Raw genomic sequence first — 9,815 nt, forward strand, 5'->3', positions numbered from 1 at the left:
ATGTCTGTGAGTCAAATAAGTCTCCATTTCAAAATAACACCTCTGGACAAGACACCCACTGTGGGAGCAATGTTCTAAATTGTAGCCTTGTCCATGTGTGATTAGTAACCTTAGCAGAAAGCCTAAAAGTTAAATACCATCACTGGATCTGACATACATTTTTTAGGTTGTATGTAGTGGATTTTGGTCTCTGGAGAACTGACAATCAAGGACCCATACCTGTTGGTCAAATAGGAACCTATTTCAATGACTGGCTGTGCTTCAAAATGGGGTCACAGCACCCTCTAGAGGGAAGAGGAGATGAAACTTCATGGTGACTTCATTCATATGAGTAAATGACTGACCCTCACAGTAAAGCAATTGGATAATACTTAAAACTCACGTGTAAAGCTCAGTTTATGAATGCATTGGGAATAAAATAACCAAATGCATAAAATTTTGTATGAATGTTGAAGAGCAGTTATGAAAGTAACTGGTCTTCTGCTCGGCAATAACAATGAAACTCATTATACTTTTATGAAATGTAAAGTATTTGAGCGCTCTAATTCGGTGCCATGACAATGTTATAGGTTGCCATTGTTGTAGGTTGTCATGATATGCTACAACAGGTGATATACTGTAGGTGTAGCTACTATAATATTGCTTACGGCTTTATACATTATTCAGCTCTACATGAAGTCCCTAGGGGCTACAGGATGGTTGTTTCTGGATGGGGCCAAAGAGCTATGGCAATTACAAGTGACATAGAAAGTTAAGAGATGATTTCCTATTGGTTCCATGGTTGAAATGGCATATATTATATCATATTATTAGGCCTACAGTGGGGAGAACAAGTATTTGATACACTGCCGATTTTGCAGGTTTTCCTACTTACAAAGCATGTAGAGGTCTGTAATTTTTATCATAGGTACACTTCAACTGTGAGACGGAATCTAAAACAAAAATCAAGAAAATCACATTTTTAAGTAATTAATTTGCATTTTATTGCATGACATAAGTATTTGATCACCTACCAACCAGTAAGAATTCCGGCACTCACAGACCTGTTAGTTTTTCTTTAAGAAGCCCTCCTGTTCTCCACTCATTACCTGTATTAACTGCACCTGTTTGAACTCGTTACCTGTATAAAAGACACCTGTCCACACACTCAATCAAACAGACTCCAATCTCTCCACAATGGCCAAGACCAGAGAGCTGTGTAAGGACATCAGGGATAAAATTGTAGACCTGCACAAGGCTGGGATGGGCTACAGGACAATAGGCAAGCAGCTTGGTGAGAAGGCAACAACTGTTGGCGCAATTATTAGAAAATGGAAGAAGTTCAAGATGACGGTCAATCACCCTCGGTCTGGGGCTCCATGCAAGATCTCACCTCGTGGGGCATCAATGATCATGAGGAAGGTGAGGGATCAGCCCAGAACTACACGGCAGGACCTGGTCAATGGCCTGAAGAGAGCTGGGACCACAGTCTCAAAGAAAACCATTAGTAACACACTATGCCGTCATGGATTAAAATCCTGCAGCGCACGCAAGGTCCCCCTGCTCAAGCCAGTGCATGTCCAGGCCCGTCTGAAGTTTACCAATGACCATCTGGATGATCCAGAGGAGGAATGGGAGAAGGTCATGTGGTCTGATGAGACAAAAATAGAGCTTTTTGGTCTAAACTCCACTCGCCGTGTTTGGAGGAAGAAGAAGGATGAGTACAACCCCAAGAACACCATCCCAACCGTGAAGCATGGAGGTGGAAATATCATTCTTTGGGGATGCTTTTCTGCAAAGGGGACAGGACGACTGCACCGTATTGAGGGGAGGATGGATGGGGCCATGTATCGCGAGATCTTGGCCAACAACCTCCTTCCCTCAGTAAGAGCATTGAAGATGTGGCGCAGTGGTCTAAGGCACTGCATCGCAGTGCTAGCTGTTCCACTAGAGATCCTGGTTCGAATCCAGGCTCTGTCGTAGCCGGCCGCGACCGGGAGACCCATGGGGCGGCGCACAATTGGCCCAGCGTCGTCCAGGGTAGGGAATGGCCGGCAGGGATGTAGCTCAGTTGGTAGAGCATGGCGTTTGCAACGCCAGGGTTGTGGGTTCGATTCCCACGGGGGGCCAGTATGAAATAAAATTTAAAATAATAATGTATGCACTAACTGTAAGTCGCTCTGGATAAGAGTGTCTGCTAAAATGACTAAAATGTCAAATGTAAGATGGGTCGTGGCTGGGTCTTCCAGCATGACAACGACCCGAAACACACAGCCAGGGCAACTAAGGAGTGGCTCCGTAAGAAGCATCTCAAGGTCCTGGAGTGGCCTAGCCAGTCTCCAGACCTGAACCCAATAGAACATCTTTGGAGGGAGCTGAAAGTCAGTTTACTGAAAGTCCGTATTGCCCAGCGACAGCCCCGAAACCTGAAGGTCTGTATGGAGGAGTGGGCCAAAATCCCTGCTGCAGTGTGTGCAAACCTAGTCAAGACCTACAGGAAACATATGATCTCTGTAATTGCAAACAAAGGTTTCTGTACCAAATATTAAGTTCTGCTTTTCTGATGTATCAAATACTTATGTCATGCAATAAAATGCAAATTAATTACTTTAAAATCATACAATGTGATTTTCTGGATTTTTGTTTTAGATTCCGTCTCTCACAGTTGATGTGTACATATGATAAAAATTACAGACCTCTACATGCTTTGTAAGTAGGAAAACCTGCAAAATCAGCAGTGTATCAAATACTTGTTCTCCCCACTGTATATTATATATTATATTATTTAAAATGATCCGAAGTCACAGAAAACTTTAAAGACTCATTAGTGCTGTGTTTCCATTGCAGGCAGAAGATCAAAACCAATCACTAATACATTTATACTTTGCAATATAGCATACTGTAAGTCAAATGTAAAACCATTTCTAACAAGGAATGTACAAATAACAAGTTGCATAAAGTATTCCACAATATAAAAACAGATTCTATTGAATTGCAAAACCAAAGTTTTAATCCTGTTAACACAGACTAATTGATTAATGACATGATCAGAAAGTCTTGATTACGTGCACTTGAAGTTTAGGGCCATAGCACAGAACAAGTCTAAAAATAGCTAAAAAGCAAATTGGTATAATAAATTAAAACGGCGTAACATAATTAAGGATAATATCAATTACAATGCTGTATAAGGGCACAGAGAAATGTTGACTTTTTACATTTCAAATGAATTCCCTGCCATTAAATAAATCAACAAAATACTTTTCTTTATAAGAGCACTCTGAACATCTTCCATTTCTAGAACGGTATTCATTTGCGTTTTGAGGTTTGCATGTTCACCTGTGTGGCTATGACACGTGGATTAGTATTATTGGCAGGTGTGTTTGTGTGTGGGGGGGAGGGGGGGGGGTTCCAGAGAAAGTAGTGTGTCCTTGTTGTGCAAGTGTTTCCTGTGTTAAGGTCCAGGACTGTTTCTGTTGTTTTGGTATATAGTCATGAGTTTTTCCCAGATTTTGTCACGCAGTCATTGCAGCTACGTAAACAAATGCACCCACAATGAAATGTAGACCAAAAAAATTTAAAATAAACAAGGCACCTGGTGCATTTTCAGACCACAAACTTGTTTTTGGTGGTGGAGCCGCTCTTGGTGGAAGTGTCAGAGTGGGACTGGTAGCCAATGGTCATCTTCATGGGGATTCCCAAGCGCTCCTTATACACTCTCCTGTTGTCACACAGATGGCCATATTCGAAGGGAGGTGGTAGCAACAAACTTTGTTGTATTTGATCTTAGTAATTTAACCAAGGCCAAAATAATTTACAAATACTAAGACTATACACACTCTTTAGTAAGTCAGCACATTTTCCTGAGTCCTGATCAAAGTTGGAGCGACAACTAACAAACATTAACTTCCCATTGATCTAACTTACCCAATGTGTGTTATGGCTTCCCTGTTGTCAAAGTCTGCCGTCCAGATGGCGATTTTGTCTCCTTTCGAGCGAATATTGACTACTGCTCCGCACACTTCGTCACTATAGTCATCAAAAGTCTCCCCAACAAGGCAGAGAAGCTGGACAGGTGAAGTGTCAGGAGAAAATATGGAACCACACATTAACATTTCAGTGGCATCACAGAATTCCTTAATCCAGCCACACAGGGAGAAGATGAAGGCTGCATTTCATTCCAAATTGTCTGCGTACACACACACACACACACACACACACCCACTAACTCACGGTTTCTAGCCAGAAGCGGTCCAGGTCTTGTCTCCTCTGCTGCTTGCTGAGAGTGATCAGCCAGCGCCCTCCGCGCTTGTTCCGCTCATCCTCCCACATGGGTTCAATGCCATCCTGTCACACCAGAGGAGAGACACAGCTTTACTTGCATTAACACCACAGGAGAAGAGGACATGGCTGAACAGTCCTGAACAACTTTGTTCCAGGTACAATTCACAATTAAGTTGCAAAGATGTAGTAACATGGAATAAAATGAGTTCCTTGTCTGCTTTTTGAAATGCCACAAACTTACCTTAAAGAGGGAGTAGTCGCATCCAGATATCAGATTGCTTGACAACTGAATATGATTATAGAGACTGAAATGACAAGAATTGTGTTAGTACAATACACACAATTGCAGTATATTAGTGGGAAGGATGACTGACAACTGAATGCTATCAACATGATGAATGAAGACACATTTTGGTATAATCTCAAATCATCCTTTTCATATTCATTCAATCCTTGTCGTCAGAAAACGAAAACAACTTTAGTCTTATTGATTCTTACGCCCAGAAATCTTCAACAGTGTCAAATGTGGAGATGAGACGGAGATTTGCCTGCCATGTTTTGGTCTTATCATTTTTGAAGAACCAGAGAGACCATCTGTTGGGGCAAAACAGAAATGGGATTTGCATAAAGTAAACACTGGCTAATTAAATGCATGGTAAACAAAAGTAATCAACAGCCTATAAGCCTCAAAGCAAATTAGGACCTTATGGATGAGGGGGAAAACATTTTGACACGGTTCATTGCTTTGTGACATTCATTCAATGTAAAATCCTTAGGCAGTTCAACGGAGCTTGACTGCTGTAACAAAGGGCAATGCATGGTTGGTAATCACACACAACAGCCTCAGCTTGTGGTGGTATGAACACTCTTATAAGCCAAAGTCACATCTTTAGGTTTGGGTCATGATATTACCACTGTGAAGTCACCATGCCTGGTCCTCTGTAGCTCAGCTGGTAGAGCACGGCGCTTGTAACGCCAAGGTAGTGGGTTCGATCCCCGGGACCACCCATACGTAAAAATGTATGCAAGCATGACTAAGTCGCTTTGGATAAAAGCGTCTGCTAAATGGCATATTATTATTATTATTATTACCTGAGGGGACGTGAGCTCAAAGAGGTAATACACAAGATTGAATTGGTGCTTGGCATTGGCAGCTGTGCTGACCAACACTGCAAACTGGTGGGATTTACATCATCAGATTAATACCCACCACTCTTACAGGAAACAACTACCCGGAGGCCTTTTGCTGGAAAAGTTTCCTTACCACGGAGCAGCAGCCTGTAACGAACAATGTTTTTTAAAGAGCAGTAGCCTGGGTCATCTTACTTGTTCTGGAGGGGGTGTTTGATATAGCTCTCGGGGCTCACTATCTCCTGACCAGTCTCTGCTTCTGTTCCTTCTTCAGCATGTTGGGGATTTAAATTGATCTCCTAGTGGAAAACAATTTGAAAGAAGTCAGAGGTGTGATCTTGCAGGACTGTCATGCCTTGGTATGTTTTTTTTGTCTTTTTTTTATACAAAGCTGGGTTGATGGTGGTATAGGTAACAATCAATGAAAAATTAGATGTTATGTATGCTTTTCCTCATGACCTCAGAACTGTCTATCAGCTAGATCTGGAGAACCAAAGAGGGCCCAAGTGGGCTTAAAGCTTCCCCCTCTTGGGTTCTCAGCTGAAGGTATGGACCACAGCTGGCTCCATGTGAACTACAATCCCGACGCTCTGTTTTAACGTTTAGAAACGTTAATAATGCTCACTTGCGATACATATTTAGAAACATAAAGCCCTTAAATTTTCACATCACACCAAAATAATTTCACAAATACAAAATATACACTTAACCGGTTTCAACACAGTTGCAGCTGACAGTATTTTTCTGGCGTCGTTCATCCGTTACACACAGGTGTTTGAAGACGATTCAATAGCTAGCTAATTAGAACAGGTGGTTGCCTGTCTTCCGTAAACAAGCGATGTAACATGGAAATATTGCCGTGTGGGAACCCTAACCCTATACAAAGGTGTTTAGTAATTTAACATTTTGCTTTTAGAAAATTATTTCTAACCGATGTGAAAATTAAGTTCCAAATGTTTCCAAAACCGTATCGCAAGCGAGGCGTATTGACGTTTAGACAAAGCTTTGGGACAGCGCCGGAGCAGTTGCCTTAAGCGGCAGACATGTTCGTGAATAGACAGTATATGTTTAACATTACAGTCTATGAATGGGCTAGCAGCTAGATAGTCCCGAATGTGGCGATGCTTTCCATTGTGTACAGCAGAGCCACGCACATTTACATAGAAAAAAAACCTAAACGTCCCTCGTCTGTCACGAATGTTGAATAAAATTATTGTTGAACTTATTCTGCCGACTGTCCGTAGGGTTAATCCTTCAGTTGGTCGAAATTTGAGAAAAACTATCCACAGGAGATGAACGTGCACAGGTAACTTACTTTTTGAAGTGATTTGTTTGACAATCAGATGAAAACATCATGACTGGTTGTGTTCATGACACATTAAAAGGTCATACATTTCTACAGTTAAACCCCTAGAGCAGGGGTATTCAACTCTTAAAGGCTCTGCATGGTCAACCTGACGTCAGCAGTGGCCGTACAGGATTTACTGCGATGCGACCTCAGCAGAAGAAGTCAGAGCAAACATACTTTTTGCGCTTCGCTGAGCAGAGCTGTTGTCAAGGAAGTGAGTTTGTTTTTATACAGGACCTCCTGCCCCCACATACCGTCAAAAAATTACAGTACATTCGGAAAGAATTCAGACCCCTTCCCCTTTTCCACATTTTGTTACGTTACAGCCTTATTCTAAAATTGATTACATTTATATTTTTTCTCATCAATCTACACACAATACCCCATAATGACAAAGCAAAAACAGGTTTTTCGAGAAAGGATTGTGTAGATGCACAGATCTGGGGATTTCTGCAGCATTGAATGTCCCCAAGAACACAGTGGCCTCCATCATTCTTAAATGGAAGAAGTTTGGAACCACCAAGACTCTTCCTAGAGCTGGCCGCCCGGTCAAACTGCGCAATCGGGGGAGAAGGGCCTTGGTCAGGAAGGTGACCAAGAACCCGATGGTCACTCTGACAGTGCCCCAGAGTTCCTCTGTGAAGATGGGAGAACCTTCCAGAAGGACAACCATCTCTGCAGCACTCCACCAATCAGGCCTTTATGGTAGAGTGGCCAGACCGAAGCACCACTCCTCAGTATAAGGCACATGACAGCCCGCTTGGAGTTTGCCAAAAGGCAACTAAAGACTCTCAGACCATGAGAAACAAGATTCTCTTGTCTGATTTAACCAAGATTGAACTCTTTGGCCTGAATGCCAAGCATCACGTCTGGAAGAAACCAGGCACCGGTCATCACCTGGCCAATAGCATCCCTACGTTGAAGCATGGTGGTGGTAGCATCATGCTGTGGGGATGTTTTTCAGCGGCAGGGACAGGGAGACTAGTCAGGATTGAGGGAAAGATGAATAATTTAATCAATTTTAGAATAAGACTAATGTAACAAAATGTGGAAAAAGTGAAGGGGTCTGAATACTTTCCGACTGCACTGTATACATGGAAAAACAGTCAAAACATAAATCAAAAGGAAGTTGTTTTGAGAGATCTGAGCGATATAAGAAATCAGGAATTATTTTTAACCCCTTTTTTTAGGCACTAAACTACTTCCATTCATTATTTTTTATTGGTACTGGGCTACCTTCAGACAAGTCTTTTGAGGCTTGGGGGCGTCCTAGAGCAAAACACCTTTCCATATAGGGGTCATATTAGTGTGTAGCCCAAACTGTTCGGACGCTACAGACAGAAGATGGCAGATCGGCTGAACCGACTTCAGACGCTTGTGGGGGTCGTAGAGCCAAACGGAGAACACCATCATGTTCGTGAGTCTCATCGTTCCATAGAGGGGTCATAATAGTTTGTAGGCCAAATCGTTCGGACAAGACTTTTGTAATTGATTTATGATTTATTTGAACAGGGAAATGTTAGCTGAAGCATTTAAAGAGTTGAACCATCATAATTATATTGAAAAAAATTCAACTTGCATCGATTAAGGTTCAAAATGTTATGGCCCTCCTAAACTGGGTCTCCTCCACCTTGGCCGCCCCATTCAAAATGTTCTGGACACGTGTACAAGACGGAAGTACATGCACGCGATTCATGCTAACCAATGTCTTGCAGGTGTTTACATGGTTTTGCAATTTGCATATGCCAGGTGATAGACATTTCAAAGGCCGTATTGATACTCTAAAAAGTCTAGTAAATAATACTTTCCTGTGGATATTTTGTCTAATTCCGACCAGTTGAAGGACCAACCGCAGAGACAACCGTTCAAATGTAATTTTATTCAATATTCTGGCTTGTAAGGGAACTTTCCATGTTTTTGCAGTGTTTTGTTTCCGACTGTATACCAAGAATGTACAGGTAACTGCCAAAATAAAGGGAACACCAACAGAGTGTCTTAATAGGCCACCACGAGCCAGAACTGCTTCAATGCACCTTGACATAGATTCTACAAGTGTCTGGAACTGTATTGGAGGGATGCGATACCATTCTTCCACGAGAAATTCCATAATTTGGTGTTTTATTGATGGTGGTGGAAAACACTGTCTCAGGCACCGCTACAGAATCTCAATTGAATTGGGTTGAGATCTGGTGACTGAGACGGTCATAGTATATGGTTTACATCGTTTACACCAGCTAGAGATAGCTAGCTAACTAGCCTAAAGTGGGGAAAAAAACTGTCCAAGAAAGCACAAGCTGACAACTACCTAGCGAGTTATACCATTCATAGTGCACTATTTATTTTATTACAACACATTTATGACCGAGCATATTTAACAGCTGTTACACCGTTGACCGAACTTGCTAGCAAGCCAGATACTAACGTTAGCTATTAAGGCGATTCTTAGCAAACATTCACCTCTCACTTTGCCATGCTGCTTGGGTCGTGGCAGAAAAAGTTTCTACAACCGAAAATATGACCATAAACATGCATTTCATTCTAAGTGATTTGAGCTATTAATACCATGTTTGGGTTAATAGTGTATATTTTTGGCCAACGGATTCCGATAAACGTTATGAAATATTTTAGTCGGTAAAGGTACTCACCGGTTCCGCGGTCGCCATCTTATGATTCTTCGCGTAGAACGTTGAAATTCATTGGACTGACCTGGGCTGTAATCATTAGTCCAAACAGTTTCGTTTTGCAACGAAAACGAGTTTCTATTGGACAAATTCAGGTAGTTCCCTCCCCGTTTCGTTCCGTTTGCTTCCGTTTGGTTCTATTTGGTTCCTAGTGAATCCACCCCTGTTCAACGTGACAGGTCCTCTTTGGGCATGCGTAAAAAAAGTTGATTGAAATAAGTCATTGAAATATTGTTATTTGCCTACCTTTATTAGTGTAATTGTGAATTAAACAAGTAATAATCATACGCAAAGAAGCAAATAAAAAAGAGAATGTAAATATATTTGTATTGTGTAAACTAATCAGACATTTTATGACTTGTACTCACAGTCAATACACAATTGTATTGTAAACG

General features: G+C 41.7%; 1 protein-coding gene across 1 annotated transcript; it reads right to left on the reverse strand.

Moving 5' to 3' along the window:
- Positions 1–2,775: 2,775 nt before the first annotated feature.
- Positions 2,776–9,585, reverse strand: LOC311102558 (eukaryotic translation initiation factor 4E-like). Its single transcript, XM_084143934.1, has 7 exons — positions 9,385–9,585; positions 5,587–5,690; positions 4,759–4,854; positions 4,502–4,565; positions 4,210–4,323; positions 3,904–4,043; positions 2,776–3,697 (listed from the first exon to the last, which is right to left on the reverse strand). The coding sequence occupies exons 1-7, from the start codon at positions 9,400–9,402 to the stop codon at positions 3,583–3,585; spliced, it is 651 nt and encodes a 216-aa protein (XP_084000060.1). The 5' UTR covers positions 9,403–9,585; the 3' UTR covers positions 2,776–3,582.
- Between the last annotated feature and the right edge of the window lie 230 nt (positions 9,586–9,815).

This window comes from Coregonus lavaretus, assembly GCF_964263955.1.
Source record: "Coregonus lavaretus genome assembly, chromosome: 27".
In the NCBI taxonomy this organism is placed as follows: domain Eukaryota; kingdom Metazoa; phylum Chordata; class Actinopteri; order Salmoniformes; family Salmonidae; genus Coregonus; species Coregonus lavaretus.